The following is an 18,504-nucleotide window of genomic DNA, read 5'->3' on the forward strand; positions in this document are numbered from 1 at the left end:
GGGATAAAGAGGAGGAAAATAAAGAAAGATGGAAGGATCAGGAGGGAGGTGAGAGGAGAAGGAAAAGATGTAGCAGAAAGATGAGGGGAAGCAGGAGAGAAATTAGGCTTGACCTGGGCACAATTGTATAAGCAAACCCAATCAAACCCTCAGCAGGTCCACCTCTAGCTCCACCTCTTCACAGCTCAACACTTGAACCTGCAGGGGATCTGATCATCTGTCACACACTGCAAGCTTAATTTATTTTCAAAGTTGTTTCCAATATTTTTCTACAAAATGTACTACCCAGATAAAAAAAAAAAATGGATCCTCGTAGCAGGATCCGCGTAATAAACAGCTGCCAAGCAGACCTGCCAATTATCAACACAGACTGCTGAAGCTGCACCAGGACTTTGAGCATAAATGGAGAGATAGAGATGTTTGGACTCCAAGGGAGTCCTTCATCTCCCACTGACCCTCTATTCAGACAGCTTAGTCAAGATTGCCCAATCAGGGGCCTCACCATGCAAACACAACGCCTTTTGTTAGCATGCAACCTCCGAGCTTCAAAAAGAAAATGAAGTAGAACAGAGAATGAGAGGACAGAGATACAGGCTCTGAGCAATGGAGTGAGAGTTGAATGATGGCAATTAAGGATATGTCCACATTCACGCGAATAGATTTCAAAACGCTATTTATATGTCAATGAGGTTCCGTCCCACACTAACATTTTAGAACATTTTGTAAAAACTCGCTTACAACTTCAATAACTATATAAGTGTTAATAACAAGATGGGGCAGAGCACTAATTAAAACCAAATTAACCTCCTCGAACTCCAAAAACACTGATACTAGAGCAAGAAAGTAACAGTTTCCTTAACCTGGTATTCTGGCAGTTTGCAGAGTCCTCTGCACACAATCAAGTTGCTCTCCTACTGAAATACATTCAATATCCTCTTTATTAGAAACAACTCACTATTCAAACAGTCCACTCCTCCAGACAGTAAGTCACATATAAATAAAACATAAAGATTAAGCATGCAGTCAGGGCTTAGAGATGCGGTTATTGCTCTGCTTAACTTTACAGTTGGCAAAATGCAATACTAAACATAGAATTATTCTGGTATGTGCCAGGACCTCTGAGAGGTCCAGAGAATTAATTCAGTGCGTAAATAGAAATGCAATTTTTTTCAAAGGCCTTGTTTATATTATGATATATATATATGTGTGTGTGTGTGTGTGTGTGTGTGCTTAAAACTGTATCTAGTGTTTGTATTTGTGGAGGAAAACTGCCTGTTGTAGCAACAGGGACTGACACAATTATAGGAAATTGACACGAGAATGCAATTCAATATTAGAGCACCATGAATTGTAAAATATTACTTAGGTTGCATCCTGTCTGGCAAAGACAGCAAAAACCTTGAAGTGTCACAAAGGCAGAACTTAGACTTAGAGTGTCAAGTTCTTTTCATTGTATCGGCTCAACAAACATGTTTAAGTTGAACAAATATTAATTTTCAAAAATGACTTAAGCAATATCATACAATTAGTAACCAAAATAATCAATCGACCAAAGTTGTGTCTTTATTCATACCACAACTGCAATATTGAGTCAAGGCAACAAGAAACACAAAGATAAGAGAACAAAATACAGCATGACATAACTGATAAATCCTGCAGCTCTATGACCAGCAGGCAACCTGCTGACTGTGGTACCTGGCTTTGTTAGCTTCCTTAGTGACATCCCAGGCCCATGTAATGAAGTTCTGGCTCAGATAGGAGACAATGGAGTCAGCACACATCATTTGTGAGCAGAAGACGTTGCTGAGGACACTGTCATCGTTGTGGAGGTAGATGGCCAGCAGCTTTCTCTGTGGAGAGGAGCAGAAATGAAGAGTTTTTTTTTCCATTGGGAGTTGATTCAGTGTTGATGAAAATAAAACAATACGATAACTGACTGTTAAAAGATAGATGCACAGCTTTTGTTAAGCTTAAGGAAGAGTCTTTAGAGAATACAGGTTTGATGACTAACACCTCAGAAAATCATGAAGGATATCAAATCTGTTTTTTTTTAAAAACCCACTGCCATCAGATCTGTGCTGATCTGTAGTGAGATCTCTCGGCCACGTGTGAGTGTCTCATCAGCGGAGAGACATTTCCACATTACATGGCTATAAAATGACACGAAAGACTACTGGGTGCAGAGCCGGCATAACTTCTACTGACCACAGCAAGGCCACAACTGGCAAAAAAGCAAATACCACGCAAAATCAAATGGAGAGCGGTGTAAATAAAACTTCTCTTGGAGGCGACGAAGATATGGAGAAAACAAAACAGACAAATCACTCTATTTATTTTACACCAAATGCCAGCAGCCTGTTCAGGTTAGTAGCGGCAGGGCCAGACAATATTGACGAAGCTCCAAATCCAAGGATATTGACACCATCATATAAGCCTGGCAGATTCTCCCTACTGACAATCTAATTAAAAAACAAACACACCCACAAACATAAAAGGTTCCAGGGGAAAATGTTGGAAATAATGCTCTCTAAATTACATGTCACTTCTCTTGCTATAAAAGAACAAATAAGAAAAACTCTCTCAGTCTCAGCTCAACCATGGCTGTGAAGCAGGAGTCAAGAGGTCTGTTTCTCAGGAGCTGTAATCTAGGCTACGTACGCCAAAAAGCAAAAAATCTACACAGGGCATAAAACGTGAGGGCAAGTGAAAGAAGAAGTTGTGCTATACTGTGGCCTGTGTAGAATGGGAATGGGAGAGCACTGCTGTGTTTGCTCAACGATTAGTGCTTTAGAATAATCTCCAGGGCTCCTAGAGAGAAGGAGCTGGGGACTCATTCATTGGGCCGATTCAACGGCCTGAAAAGATTAAACACTCATGCTGAGAAGACAAGCAAATTCAGTCTTGAGAGAGGAATGAGTGTGAGGGGAGGGAGAGTTTTACAACATGGAAAAAAAAAACAACCTGATACACGCTCAAACACTGACGATTCAGCACACATGCGCAGATGGTATCCACAAGTGAAGGACTCACACTCACACACATGCATGCTCAATTAGAGCAAGTGTAAAGACTAATCAAAGTGGGCATTTTGGCCAACTGAACTCCTTCATCTTAGTTAAACTGTCCATACCCCTCTGTTCCCTCTCTGCTTTCAAGTCAGACCTTTTGTATTGCCATTCTTAGCAGGGAGGAACAAATCCCTCAGTTCAGCTAAATTACTGGGTCCAACCTGAGCTAGACAGTGACCCCATAGCCCTTCCTCACACCTGTTCACCTAGATCTATGCTTGCTTTGTGTGTGTGAGAGACTAAAGATGCTACGCAGTGGAACAGTGCTCGCACTGAGTCAGCTTGAGCCTCTGACGACATAATCAATTTTCTCACGTTGAAGGCAGCTTGATAGCGAGTTTGAGTCACCACCTCGTTTAATTTTTAAAAAATCATCCAAATTCATAATGCCAATTGTTTTCTAGTGAAAACCTCGTTGGAAAGAAGCAAGCATTTTATATTGCGGTTTCTAAATGAGGCCTCTGATAGGATGAGTGTCTCTGATTAATAAAGCAAACGTACCATTTACAGCACTATACTGTAGCTACCATTCCAGGGTTTTGGCCTTACACATCCAGTAAAGTAGACATCGTGTTGCCTCTCTCATAGCTCTATTAATCGCTGTTAATCTGATCTATTCAAAAGTTTAAGAATTTATTCCAAAATATTGATGCTTAAATTAATTAATATGCTTAAGGGATAATAATGAAGAGCCATACAATTACTGAAGAATACAGCCGGACACAGACACTATTAATCCTCTACACTTATCATTGGACAGTTCAGAGTGACTTATCACACACACCATTGTTGCTTGCCAGACATCAATTTATGCTGTGATCAGTCGTAAAATTTGGGAAAATTGAATCTTGGTAGTCAAAATGGAATGCTTTGTCCCTGTGCTATGTTTTTCAACATTAGGAGAAACTTAAGTATAGTTAAGCGGTTAATAAAGTTGTTATATAGTTAATTACTAAATGGATTCAACAGCATTATTAGCTTTGAACTGTGATGATACAACCCAGAACGAGGGAAGAAAAATATATCTATCTTTCTACAATACCTCCAAAAACCATTTCTGTACACTGTTAGTCAAATAATGCAATTTCATGCAAGCTTGCTGTATTCTAGGCTGCGTGGACTCTTTTCTCCCTGGTGCACTATATTTACGTTTATTTACATTTTATTTGAGTGTCTAGTAATGGAGTCAAAATACATTGGCCATTGCAAAAACATTACTTATTACTAAAAACTCCACAATGCAAAGTAATTCCTCCCCACCAGCCCTGATCTACAAAGTGTCTCTCTACATGAAGTCACACTCACAGCTGTAGAGGGCACTCTGCATTTAAAGGAATGCTACTATTAATAAAACCAAGATCCCAGATGATATCTTGTCTCATATCGCTGCACATACTGTTTGACATTGATACACAGTGATATACCTCATCTTTCATTTGTCTTTCCTGTCACTCTCAGAAATGTAAAGCATTGACACAAACAGATAAACAATATATATGTGACATTGGCATTTGTAATTATATTTTAAATTTAAAGCCTCCTGGGTAAACTGAAGGGGACCAGTTTTTTTTCCTGACTGAAAATGGTTTAATGAACAGCCCATTTTCTATGGATGATATTGACATCACATGAAGGAGAGCCTTTTAATCACAAATATGGAGTATTTAACAGGGCCACAGGAGACCAGTCAATGAGATGCAGACATATAAAGAAAGCCACAGAGGGACGGAGGGACAGTGAAGTCCAGATAGCAATTGCTCTACAGATGGCGGGCTCAGTCTGGAAAAGCAAACACTTCAAAATGAAGAGCTCAAATGACTGATCTAATGACCATGAACACACAGTGAAAAATGACCAACCACACAGGAGGCTGTCCACACCATACACTGATGAAAACACAAACACCACCACTTTATAACAGAAACAGGATCAAATTCTAAAACACTGTCCAAAGTGTGATTAAACTAATCAAATTGATCCTCAACTTTGAATTACATGCTTAAAGGTAAGTAGTTATTTTAGGCTCTGTAAGCGGTTGATCATCTAGGGAGTGTAATTTAAATATTTTGACATATGGGAATATTCATACCAAGTTTTCTGCATTTTTCCTAACACTCTTAACTTTCAATCCATCTGAATGAGAGTTATCATTTCTGGTGCAGTCAATAAACCGTGACTGAGCCTTGTTTGCGATCTATAGCCCTAGATCTGATAGTTATATGTACATCTATATGCCATTCTGATTCACCAGTGCTCTTTCCTCTTGACTCTGCAAGGCTATTGCCGGGTTTTAAAGCGGATACTTGGCAGTGATAAATCCCTGAACTCCCCTCTCCAGCAAGGCTATGAATTTTGATGTGTCTTTGTGTGTGGCAGACAGGAGAGAGGAGTGGAGAGCGGAGGAGAGTGGGGTTAGAGTGATTAACCACTGCGTTGATGGGGATTTAGTGAGGATCGTGGTTAGTGATGGGTGGCCTATCTCTCTGTGCGCTCTGACTAACCACTGATCCCCAAGAGGGTTCAGCTCAGCTCAGCTCAGCTCTGCAGCCCAAAGCATTTTCATTAAGGATGGATTGAGTCTAACTCAACAGCCCCCCCCCCCCCAACACACACCTTCAGAAACACTTCATCAAATGTAGTGTTTTGCTTAGTGATTAGCCTCTCCTAGGCTTTGAGAGAGTGAGACTGATTCCTGTGTTTATAAACCCACGGAGTAGTCCCTCTTCAGTCAAATCTGCCCTTTTCCAATATCCCCTTAATGAGTCGGCTTTTTTTCTACGAGGAGGACACAAAAACTAGACTCCTTTTCAAATGGATGCAAAGAGCAAAGCATAGGATAGCTGGATAGATGGAAGAAGGGACGGTGTAATCGTGCACATATGCTACTGTGTAATGAAACCGTCAAAAGCAGCATGTTTTGGCCTGTCGTCTAGGACGCTTGTGACAAAACAGGACAAACACAGAACAGATCAAATAACTTCTGTTTTCATACAAAATTCTTTGCGCATATCCAGCTTCCCCAAAGCCATTCTAACCACGGCACAGTTGGCAGACTAAATCAAGCTCACCCAGAATAAATCATAATACAGTGAAAATGAATACTATTTCGCCCCTGCGCTGTGTAGAGCACAGTGGTACAGTACAGAGTGTGTGAACACCAGGGAGACATTGGCCATATTGTGCTGGCTTAGGAGAGGAGATCAGCTGGGAGGCAGGCAACACGCCAAGCTTCTCTTTAGGTTTTTTCCAATCTCTGTTTATTTCACACTCCCTCCATCCCTCATCCTGAAACCTCACATCCTTTTATTCCTCTCTTTCTTCTCACTCACTCTCTTCCTCTGGCTTTCACTTTTTGCACCCTCCTCTCCTTTCAGACCATGTTGTCTGCTTTGTGCCCCTACCATCATCTATTCCACCCTCCCTCCCTCTCTGTGTGCCTGGTGATCTGAACCCCCCAAACATCTTGCTGTGTCCTCACAGTCTAATAAGGCTGTAATCCACACAAGCTGTCAGTTGATACAAGCATCCTTAAAAGGACAAAAGCCAAAAAACAAGGGGGGAAAGTGGACAGCTAAAAATAAAGCCTCATCTGTCAGGGTGAAAATTTGATGAGGGTTTTGATGAAATGACATCCATGTGGCTATAAAGCTTTTCAGCACAGTGAACAGTGAACAGTGAACACTGAATGAAAAAGGACTGCAACTTTGAAATAAATGAATTATTATTCCAACAACAAAAGCAATTTAAGGTTGCATGAGAAGTAGCAGTTGTTATTAGACCTGTATATACTGTTAATTTCCATTGTTGGTTACATTTATTTCATTTCTCTTCATCAGTTCAGTTTGTCTGTGTTTGGCATACGCTGTTATGACTTTTTCAGACTGGTTCTCTTGACAAATTTATTTTGCAAGATTTGCAAGTTTGGCAGGCATGATTTGGCCTCTGTGGTGCTCTGGAGTCATGACGTAATTAAATTGCTCTTTGCCAGATCTCTGTGCAGCTAATTGGCATTCATCATAATATGTCTTGCATTTTCGGCTTTGTTTATCATTATTAAGTTACTTCAGGGTTAAGTTATTTTCCTCTTGGTGTTTATATTGTTTGTCTACTCCCTGTGCATGTATAGGTCTGTAGGCATCTCTGACTCTGCCACATAAGGCTAGGCTCTCATGAGACAATAAACGATGCCAACATCAAGGGTTCCAACTAAAGAAAAGGAAGGATGTTTGGTTGAAAGTTTTAACCTGGCTTCAAGTTGACCACAATGCAATAATAGCCTGAACCAGAAACATACTGCAGCACCATGGTCAATCAAATATGTAGCAAATATTGAACGGAAAATACCTTACTGTATGAATATTGTGGCAGCATGCATACTGGATTGTTAAAAAAGTATTAAGATGGAGTAGAAAACCACACCATAGTGCCTTTCCAATTAAAAAATTCTGCCTCATAAAATTATAAACCACTATTGCCATGGTTTGAAAACTGATAAGCCTTCAAATGCATGGACATATTTCAAACTGGATTTCATAGCATAAACCATTTTTTCACTGGTACCTGCAGGAACACACCACACCAGTGCTGTCCCTTGCATTTTTACTAAAGACTGAGTTATTTTCAGTCCCCTGCTGCTAAAATTTCAGAAGGCATTCTTCATAGTCTCATTTTTAATAGCTGGATCATGTAGACAACCAAAATCTTTGACAAGGCATCCCGCTCTCCATTATATTCCCTGTTTACAGTGTGTGTGTCCACAGAGAGCTTTTTTCTTAACTAACACAATGAATTCTGTCTCACTGGTCCTCAGGTGGACAGTATGAGCCATTCTACAATTTATTGCAGCCTGGGAAAGAGCAGACTAAAATTGGTTATAATACTGACCATTGTGTCTTACATTCCCAACAGCTCAGTAATGAAGGAGAAGATATGAGAAACGCAGTAACTCCCTTGACAGATAGAGAATGAATAATATCCAGCTCAGTCTGTGTTCCTCCTCTGTGTTGTCTTAAGCAAAGAAAACTGCCAAGAAAAAAGCAGGAGCTGGACTACACCAACTAGGAATGACATCAGCGCTAAAGGACAAGCCAACATTGTTAACATCAGTACCTCGTATCTCAGACATAGTCAAAATTAAAAGTGTTTGAACATATAAAGGGACAAAAAAATATAGGATTTTGTTACACATTACAGTAACTATGAGGCCCCAAATACTCCGCCCGCTTACTCACATCTCTGGCTTTGCCATAGAAGGCTTCTTGAGACGCTGCCTCCAAAGACCCAATGAAGAACATTGGGTGGGTCTCTCCATACCTACGGGACACACAGAGGCACAGAACATAAACACAATGTTACATGCCAGCCTTCTTTGATTTCAAAGTCCTTTGAGTCAACACAAGAACAACCTGACGTTTATCTCACCTTGACGAAAATTCGGCAGTAAAGTGCAGTAAGGCATCAGCTTCGTTCTCACTATTCTCTGGCACTGTAAGGGCACAAAATAATTTGATGGTCAAGCTTTGGATGCATGTCACTGGCATTTAATACAATATCTGGAGTTACAATCAACAACTCTAAACCAACATTACTAAAGCTGCTCCGTTGTACATACTCATAGGTGATTTCCGACAAGTAGACGAGCCCATTCCAAACATCTCTGAATCATCCACACCGAACTCTGACGCATCCTCAAAATCATCCCCCTCACTGTCGCTGACCATATGGACATCTGCACACTGTAAACACAAACAATTCATTCATTTCTAGACTTATTACAACAGAAGTAATTAACAGAAGCATTTTGTTAACATGTCTTATGAGTTAGCATGTATATACAGGGCCCGGGGAGAAATTAATGCGCAGCACAGATCCTTAGAGAAAGAGAGAGAGTGTGTGTGTGTGTGTGTGTGTGTGTGTGTGTGTGTGTGTGTGTGTGTGTGTGTGTGTGTGTGTGTGTGTGTGTGTACCTCTTCTGTGGGCTCCTGGGAATTGGCTGGTGAGGACCTTCGACAAACACTGAGGTGATGGCAAGGATAGCTGATCCCAGATACAGCTAGTGTCATCTGAAAACAGGAAATATAATGAAAGACTGATTAGTTCTTGTCTAATAAACAAGGCCAACTAGTTGTGTCAGATGTCACACCATATGTGCTTATAGGCCCAATCTCAGTCCACTAAAAGTTACCATCAAGTTAAATTGAGAGTGAGTAATGTGAAATGTCATGCTCTACTATTTCTTACCAAAAACTGGACTCAAATCAGACCTAAACAAACCTCACAACTGACTCTCCAGGTGTACATTATAGTACGTTGTCTATACTTTGGTGAGCCTGTTTAGGATTAAGTTTCCACTGGGTGTACAAGCATTGCCCATATCATGAGTAGTTTTATGACTTTCAAACACTGGCTTGCTCATCTCACTAATCAGGTGAGAACCTTGATGAGGTTTCTGTACACCTGCAGTGGCTGTTGGTGTGATGGTGGTTTGTAGTATGAGAACACCTGACTAATGAGCTACCAAATCCAAAGCCAGGACTGAAAATGTCAGCATTCAGCAGGGACTCATTACAGCTGGTGTCTCCTGGCTAAACCTCAAGGGATATCAACAATACAGGCAAGGCTGTGGCAGGATGTAATGTGAAACTAAAGATGCCTCACGTTTAAAAAGTGCTGTGCAATCAAACTGTGAAACGATGACTTATAGCCTGAATGTACTGACACTTGTCACAATAATGCAACAATATATCCACTGATGTACTAATTGTTGAGTGCAAAGTGGAAAAACCCCAGATGCAAATACTTTTCTGGGAGAGTTAACTTCTAAACAACAGGGCTGAGGCAGGGCAGGCAAGGAGGGCATTGATAAGAGGCAGAGAAGCTGCTCGTCCCCTGCAGAGGTCCTGTGATCTGCTCCATTGTCAGGTGCTAAGACACACAAAGAGCAGCTGGACACGGTTGAATCAGGAGACGATTACATGCAACGCCAATTGAGTCTGAAAAGCACTACGCAGACCGCAGGGAGTTTCTCTCGCTCTGTCTCCTTTAAAATTGTTGTTCCTCATGCTGGCGTCAGCTTCAAAAGCAGGAGAGAACAGTGTAACCACTAGACCTTATCACCAACATGGACTTACTAGTGAGTGCTACTGTGTACCTTACACTGATAAGAACCAAAGTATCTGGTGTCTATTATTTTCCATCTTTTCTCACAACCTCGTCTTTTCAATGCAAGAAAATTAGTTAGCTTTAGCCAAAAGTCCAAAATATTTGCACAAACAACATTTGGACAGTTGCACTATGAGGTGCAACTCATGTTGAGCAATGTGATGATATTTATAATAAAATGATATAAATTTGTCTAATGTTTACATACAACTTAAAACTTACATTGAACTTTTTTCTATATTAGGATAGTGAACTCTATCTCACCAATCTCCAGGAGAGGAACAAGCCTTTTATAATTTATTGTAGCCTGAAAAAAATCTAGGGATATACTGATTATAATATTGACCACTGAGTCTTGAATTCCCACCAGCCAAGGAAAAGATATTAGAACTGCAGTATCTCCCCTGACATCTGAAGGATGCATAAAATCCTGATGAGTAATCCTCCTCCATGTTATCTCAACCAAAGAAAACTGCTCAAAAAAAGCAGCGGCTAGACTACCATGCAATAATGAAACTACACAAACCAAGAATTACATCACCACCTTTGTTTTACATCATGACTGTGGTTCTCAGTGAATTAAAACCTTTTCTATGAGGCCTCACACAGTCAGTCACCCCAGACACAGTAACAGAGGCGTACGTATGGATAACATAACAAACAGATTGTATTTCATGCATATTAGTAGCGAGTGTACTCTTGACAATGAGTAGTGTGTTCATGTCACAGCATGGACAGCTGAGTGTCCCTGGAACACCTACGAAGAACACTTAACTGAATTGCCTTGTCTTTGCTCATGTAACTTAACTCTAACTAACTTAGTACTCTGGTCCTGTTTTTTAAGTAATTGTGTCATTCATATTTTTTCAGAGAACTAAAAGTTACGGAACAAAAACATCATTCCCCTCAAAAGTAAAAGTGAAGTCAGCAATGCTTTTTGCTTAACAAACGAAAAAAACCCAATAGTGACTTAAAGAAATGCTGTGGCCATTTTAGAGAGTTGAATTAACACTGAGAGAGAGTTGTAGGTATTGAGTCAGACAAAGATGCACAGGGGCTGAGCCTTAAGGATGTGAAGGCATGGCCCCCAAGTCTATTCTGCTATTCCCCAATCGAGTGGCAATCAAACGTGAGAATCTTCACAGCGGCTGCCGAGAGGATCCCCATAAACCCTTTACCCCCACTTCTCACAATGAGAGGCTTTCGTCTGAGGGCCTAATAAGTGTATAAATAAAGTTGATCACTTCCCCTGTCAAAGACAGCCTGGAGGGTTTGGGCTGACATGGATGCAAGGAGGGGAGGTGAAAAAGGAAAAAAATGAGTTGAGTGCCTCTCAATCCTCTTCCTCGCTTTGACCCGATGGCTTCTCCTGATGTTGAGGTGCACAAGTGCAGCTTGGCGGCTCAGCGGTAAAACGTGGAAACAAGACTGAAGCGCCGCAGGGCACGGGGGGTGGGGGGATGAGGTTAACCCCCCCAAATGACCCTCTCCCACATCTCCACACAAAGGAACTGGCTCCTCTTTTTTGGATTCTTTTAATTAACACTTGCATTGAGGCTCTAAGCATTCAGGGGCCGATACAGGGAAAGAATTTTCTCTCTCCCTTACCCCCTCCCTCCTTTCCCTCCCCTCTCCAACCCTTTCTTCCCTTCTCTACCCTTCTTTCTCTCCCTGTCTTTCCCTTCATTCTTTCTGTGTTTCATTTTTTCTTTTCTAGTGTAGGCAGTGTTTGGATTGGGTGTCTGGCTCTGAGTGTGAGATAATTACTACTGACAGCTGCACTGACGGCAACCACAGTACCACCTTACTCCACTTTCTCTTTGATGGAGCAAGGGACGAACAGCCAGACAAATCGGGGAGAGCAGATAGTAAAGGGAAAGGAGAAAGATGGCGATAGGATAGAGATGTATGTAGAAGTATGGGTGAGAAATAGTGCAAACATGACAAAAATTAATACTTGATAGGGAGAGGGGGAAAAAGTAGATAGTCCAAGTTCGCCCCACCCTTAACACCTGTTGGTTTCCTTGTTTCACGCTCCTTTGAGCCTTACAGAAGACGCGTCTCACCTGATGAGTATCTGAGGTCCTGCGAAATGTGTGTAATGTACTTAACCATACATACATTTACAGAGCTACAGGCAAAGGGAGGCTTAAAAAAATTACTGCAGGATCAGTGGGATGCTAAACAGTGGGTGTTAAGGTGTTATCCCTTCCATCCAGTGTTGTGCATATATGCTCATAAGAGGGTCTAAAAGATAACCAAGCTAATGAAGAGGAACATCCTCCTCCTCAAATACAGACAAACCCACTGCTGTGAAATGTGAGCTTCCAAGAACGTAGTTAGAAGACATAAAAAACAAGACAGACAGACTAACTTGGTGCTGAATGTCACCTGAAGGCAGCCAATCGCACAAGGGACGGGGGCTCTGCCTGGGCTTACGGCTGAGCCCTGTTGCTATGGAAACCAACAGTGCCCACCCCCCCCACACAGATAAACCCTAGGTTTCATTGGCTCTATCAGGTATAGGAGGATTCCATTAATGCCATCTGGGAAATGGAGGGAGGTGTTGGCCTACAAGGCAAGGCACCTCCGAGGCTCTGCAGCATTAATACATTAGCAAACACCCTGAAACACTGCATAAATGTCAGCAATTACTGGCTAGAGGGAAGGGTGGGTGGTGGTGGGGGTTGAAGAGATGAGGGGATGTAATAAGGATGTTCCACTGGCTGTCAATCACTCCAACAGGTGTGGAGGAAAGACTGCCAATCAAAACAGCTCCAATGAGATGAGGCCAGTCTGGAAAACTCTCCATGGTGTATTGTTCAGGCGAAGGAATAGAAGCGAAGAAGACTGAAGAAGAAGGGGAAGAGGCTCAACCACTGTATTTCAACATCTCTGTCATCACCTTCAGCACTGTTCAGAACAGCTTTGCCAAAGCCAGAAAAATCAGGAGGAATTTGAAGGCAGTTTTAAGTATAGTATAAATCCAAAAAGGATACTTCCCCAGTACTGCAACTAATGATTATTTTGTCTGTCTGTCTGTCTAATCATAATATATAATCTGTCTAATAATTATTTCAATCAATCAATCAGTTGTTTGGACCATAAAATGTCAAAAAAAGGTTAAAAAAAATCATGATCACCGTTGAGGCGTTTCTCCCACAACCCAAAGTATCTCAGTTTACTGTCATAGAGGAATAAAGAGACAGCAAAATTATCACATTTGACAAGCTGAAATAAGAGAATTAGATTTATTTTTTGTTGAATAATGACTTAAAACAATCAATCCATTATCAAAATAGTAGGTGACAGCTACTAAATTAATTGACTAATCATTGCAGCTCTACTAAGCAGTAAACCAGATGAAAAAAAAGAAATCAAAAAATAAGAAATGCTAAAACACAGTGCCAGTGAGCCTCTCTGCATGACCAACTATCTGTCTACTCAAGCAAAAACTACAAACCGTGCACATGGCACCTGAAAAATTTTGATAAGAAAATTTGCTGAAAAATGACAGTGTCCAGTCAACGACAGGTCTACTTACTAGCATCGCAAAAATGTATGATGTTTGGTAGATTAATGAGAGAAAAGTGCTCACATTAGCAGCCACATTTGAGGGTTGCATTGTCTAAGTTGATTTCAAGACATTGCAGAGCAGAGATAAATTATTGCTCTAGCTAATGTTTTTTATAGTCTTGTGATTAATGTAGTCTAGATTATATACACTTAACACAGCGAAATATTTCAAAACCAGTACTTGACCCAGGTCAACATAATCTGCCTGCTAGAAATGAGCATCACCTGTGGTTGCTACTGCTTCAACTACACTTTGTGCCACCTCCTTTTACATTCAACCTCCTTGGTCTAACATCACATACAATAACACAGTGCACTGCATCAACTGATCTGCTGGTCGGTGCTACATGAGCATTATCCATCCTGATCCTATTTCAACTCTCCATAAGGCCTTGAATAAATCAGAGCACAATAAACAATGAAACACGTTGAGGGGACAGTATCCGGGAAGGTAACGTAACACGTAACTACTACTTTCCCTGAAAGGTGAGAATTTCTTTTTAACAAACTAGGTTCCTACACTCCAACAATAGATAAACAAACAATGCCACCACTCAAATATCTTTCTCAGGACACAAGAACAACTAATAGTTGAAATAGATATTCTGTTGAGTAGATCAATTAGATGAATCATAGTGAAAGGAAAAAAAAAAAAAAAAAGTTATGCTTCTTGTGTCAACTTCCCTTTGACTGTATAATGCAGCAATTCCAGCAACCAAGTTCAATTGAACTACGGTATTATTGTCACACACTGGATATAAAAACTTTTACCAATACAATACTGCAGTTTCTGTACTAATATCAAAATTACACTTTTCTCTAACATGCACCTTTATTTTTCTACTTAAACCTACAGCAAATTGCTAAATATCAACATACATTTTTAATATACTTGACTGAGATATTGTGCAATGTAAACCTAAGCTTAAAAAAAGAACAATTTGCTCAAGCAAATAATGATTCTAAAAATTTGATACTACAGACACACCTCAGTTGGTCCAAAAAATGTATTGAGGTTCGATACCTAGCCCGAGACACAGTGTGTGCAATAAGACAAGCACATCTGCAAACACAAATGCAAATATGCACACACCACACACAAACGTAAATGCAAGCAGGCAAACACAGTTATATCACACACTTAAAGGCAAAGCAGAGTTAAGTAGTAATCAATTCCATTGCAGGCAGGCTAGTGTGCAGAGCTAAACGTAATCTGGGGCCTCTGGCTGCCATGTTTATTGGCCCAAACCCCGGGAGATGAGACTGGGCTAATGAGCTAGACACTAACACTGGCTCCCTACCCGCCTGCTAGGCCAGCCAAGCCCTGGGCTTTCTCTGTTAATACCTTCAGACGTTTCAATAAGAGGGCTGCGGCTAGAGCAGAGGCCATTATTACACTTCTGTCTCTGTGCTTTTTAATATCTCCTCATCCAGGAAACACAGACACTGCAGAAGTGTGTTAGCCAGGTGCCAATCGGGTCTATGATGCCACAATGAGCTGCAATCTATTCATGATCCCTGGCCGTCATATCCACGGCTACCCAAGGGGTAGCTCAGCTGAGGTTCACTGATAACCAGACCGCAGATCACAAAATATAAAGGTAAAAAACAGAATTATTTTACTTTATTCCTGCTTTTCTTAACAATTTATTGAGGTTGGTGGGGTTTGCTTGGTGATAACATTCACAAACCAGCATGTATTGGTGGTTTCAATTCACAGTTTTGCAAATAAAACTATCAAAATGAAAAATTTAATACCACTGGAAAATTAAAATGTTAAATGTTTCACAAATGTTTAAACCAAATGTTTTTTTCATGGGCAAACTATATAATACATTATAGAATAAAATTTTAAATAGAGATTCCTTACAGTTAGTGGAATCATTTAAAATTATGCAATAATGCACTTAATTTATATAAAATAGAATATCAAAATTATCCAATTAATATTTCAAAAATCTGACAGAAACATATATATTATTATTATATATATTTAGGTATATTATAAATAATATACCTAAATATTTTAAAGCTATGCAATGTAATAACATTTTCATTTATCAGTTTATGATAAAAATAAGTAAAAAGGTATTCAGACAAGGGGGAAACAAGGATTGTGTATCCCAGAATTCACAAAAAGCAAATAATCTGATTACTGAAAACATCTTGAAGAATCGTATCAGTTTCTTTTTATTTCTGCAGCAGAATCACCAAGGACCAATTCAGTTTACTGTAGCTGGACACACCAACATCCTGAACATAGTTCTCATTCTCTATTTGTGTCATACAGCACAACTTGCATGTTGTGGTTACAAACTAGAAAAGTAAGCCATTTAGTGCCATAATGCATGTGTGCTGAGGTCATGCATTGCACAACATAACCACAGTGCGCTCTCAGATTTGAACTAAGATTTGTATTTCTGTTGCAATCCCAGGCCGTTTACTGATCACATAACTGGATGTCTACAAAGATAATGCAAACAATGACAAATCTGCATCATAGCAGTATGGTTTGTTTGGTGGTTACCGGCTTTAGAATTGCCTGCTCTGAGCTGTAATGGAACAAAATAAAGCAAACAATCTTCTGCAGTGAAAGGATGCATAACCTTTTGTCCTTTGCCCTTTTAGGCACATTAATGGTATAATGTATTTGCTTTCACTGTTAATCTTAAAAGCTTTACTTCGAGTCATAAAAACAGGTGTAGTTATTGTTCATACACTTTGAGTTTTTGAAACATGAATAATGGGTGACATGTAGAATAGACTGTATTTACCAAAAGACTGCATAGAGGTTATCCTTATTATTCACAAATGTGTACTACCAATTAAAAACTAAATATTAAATGTGTAGTATAGTTGCTACAGTGGAGCCAGTTCTGGCACTGGACACATGTGATAACACTCGGAGAAAAGGTGAAACAAAGTCAACACCAATACTCTAAACTACACAACAATCACATAGATCTAAAAGGAAAACGTTGGCCAGGGGTTAACACAAGAATGTGTGCACAACAGCTCCTCAATGTAGCATGATAAACCATCCCATACAATTAGCATGGGAACACATGTGCTGTCAAAGAAGGGGTGAAACAAAAGGGGTCAGAGGTTCCTCAAGGTTCTGTATGAGGGCTGCTTCTGATCAGCTTGACTGTGAGCCGGGTGAATGGCTGGGAAGAGCGACCCTGGGACAGGAGAGGTCAGCGGGACTCAATGATGTGAGATTTAATGTCCACAGATAGAGGACACAGGATGGGAACCGTCTTTGACATCTTAATTAGCTTCAACATCTTACTCTCATAGTTCTGACAGATGGTTTGGGGATGGATTACAGAGGGTGGAACAGTTTCCACTGCAATGTGCAAGTACTAAAATAATGTAATCAATAATCTGTGATGCATGGGATTTAATTTGTGCTTGACTTTTCATCTTTCATCAATCATCTTTAAGAAGGTCGTCTTGGATCCAAGAATCAGTGTGAGCAACGTACGTGCAGCATTTACAGTTCACAGAAAAGTGAAAATAGATGTTGAATTTTTAAAAATGTTACAGTACGTCTGGGTAACAAATGTTACATTTTCCATTGTGTTTTTGTGTGGTTGTGGCTCTTACAGAGTCATCAGACGCTGACGCGGGCCATCCCTCCCACTGTTGATGTCGGACTGGGATGTTGGTCAAGTCTGAAATGTTCCTTTTCACCTGCAGACATAAAAGGAAGATATAATCATTAGTACAAAAATCTGACCTGCATAACATTAGTAATACTAAAGGGTCAAACAGAAAAACATCAATACAGAAAGCTCAACTATAAATCTCTACTTAGAATCTTTATATTTCTTTTTACCATTTCTGTCATTACTAAGTAATATTAAAACATGGAAAGTATGTAATTGAAAAATATGTCCTACTACTACTTTAACAGTAAATACAATGTTATAAATTACAGCAAGGGCTACATGAAAGTATCGTCCATTTAGCAGTGTGAGGAAAAAGAAGAATGAAGGAGGAGATGAGGCAAAAGGACAGAGGAGGAGAAAAAAAAAAAAAGACAGCCAGTGTTATCAGCATTCTTCAGATACCACAACTAATGCCCAGAAACAACAGCCCCACGCTCTGAAATGAACAGTATTTCTCTTTTCCCATTCATGCGCAGACGCTGTATCTGCATCACTTAATAACATTCCGTGCTTTTAAACAGTTAGCAGGCAGCAGCGCCTGTCCCACCGAGCGCCGTGTTACACCGTCCAGTGGGTTGTTGGTTTAAAGCCCTAACGCCAGCCTGATGTGCGCCAGCCGAAGGTGATCAAAGCCCCGTCGGCGTCTGAGCACTGGCGGCCGTGGATTCGAGTGCATTTGTTCAGCAGAATCCTGTCCTTCAGGCCCGCATGGCTGGACACTGATGCTGAGAAAACTGACAATTGTGGAGCAAAGATCCCTCCACAAACGGGTCAAATCCTGTCTTTGTAAAAAGCATTGAAGAGAGATGGATCCTTGGGCATATGCAGGGCTGCTGGTCATGGAAGTGGAAACTTAAAGAATGCTACAAATACAAAGTCAAAGCCAATGTCAGGAAAGCAGCTGCAAAACACTGAACTAAGAAGACTGTGGGGGCAGACTTTGCCGCATGGGCGATTTCACATTAATTCTTTAATATTACTACACTTTACATCTGTATGTGTGGGTGTCAGAGAGCACATTAGGG

At 40.4% G+C, this 18,504-nt stretch overlaps 1 protein-coding gene across 1 annotated transcript in view; it reads right to left on the reverse strand.

Moving 5' to 3' along the window:
- Positions 1–18,504, reverse strand: part of faf1 (Fas (TNFRSF6) associated factor 1) — a 59,817-nt gene that overhangs the window by 19,810 nt on the left and 21,503 nt on the right. The window contains exons 8-13 of the mRNA XM_070832701.1: positions 17,415–17,501; positions 9,035–9,130; positions 8,680–8,803; positions 8,490–8,553; positions 8,300–8,381; positions 1,696–1,850 (exon numbers count right to left, since the gene is read on the reverse strand). Of these exons, the coding sequence (XP_070688802.1) occupies positions 1,696–1,850; positions 8,300–8,381; positions 8,490–8,553; positions 8,680–8,803; positions 9,035–9,130; positions 17,415–17,501 (608 nt within the window). The remainder of the gene's footprint in view (positions 1–1,695; positions 1,851–8,299; positions 8,382–8,489; positions 8,554–8,679; positions 8,804–9,034; positions 9,131–17,414; positions 17,502–18,504) is intronic.

The sequence above is a fragment of the Pempheris klunzingeri genome, chromosome 6, assembly GCF_042242105.1.
Source record: "Pempheris klunzingeri isolate RE-2024b chromosome 6, fPemKlu1.hap1, whole genome shotgun sequence".
Lineage (NCBI taxonomy): Eukaryota > Metazoa > Chordata > Actinopteri > Acropomatiformes > Pempheridae > Pempheris > Pempheris klunzingeri.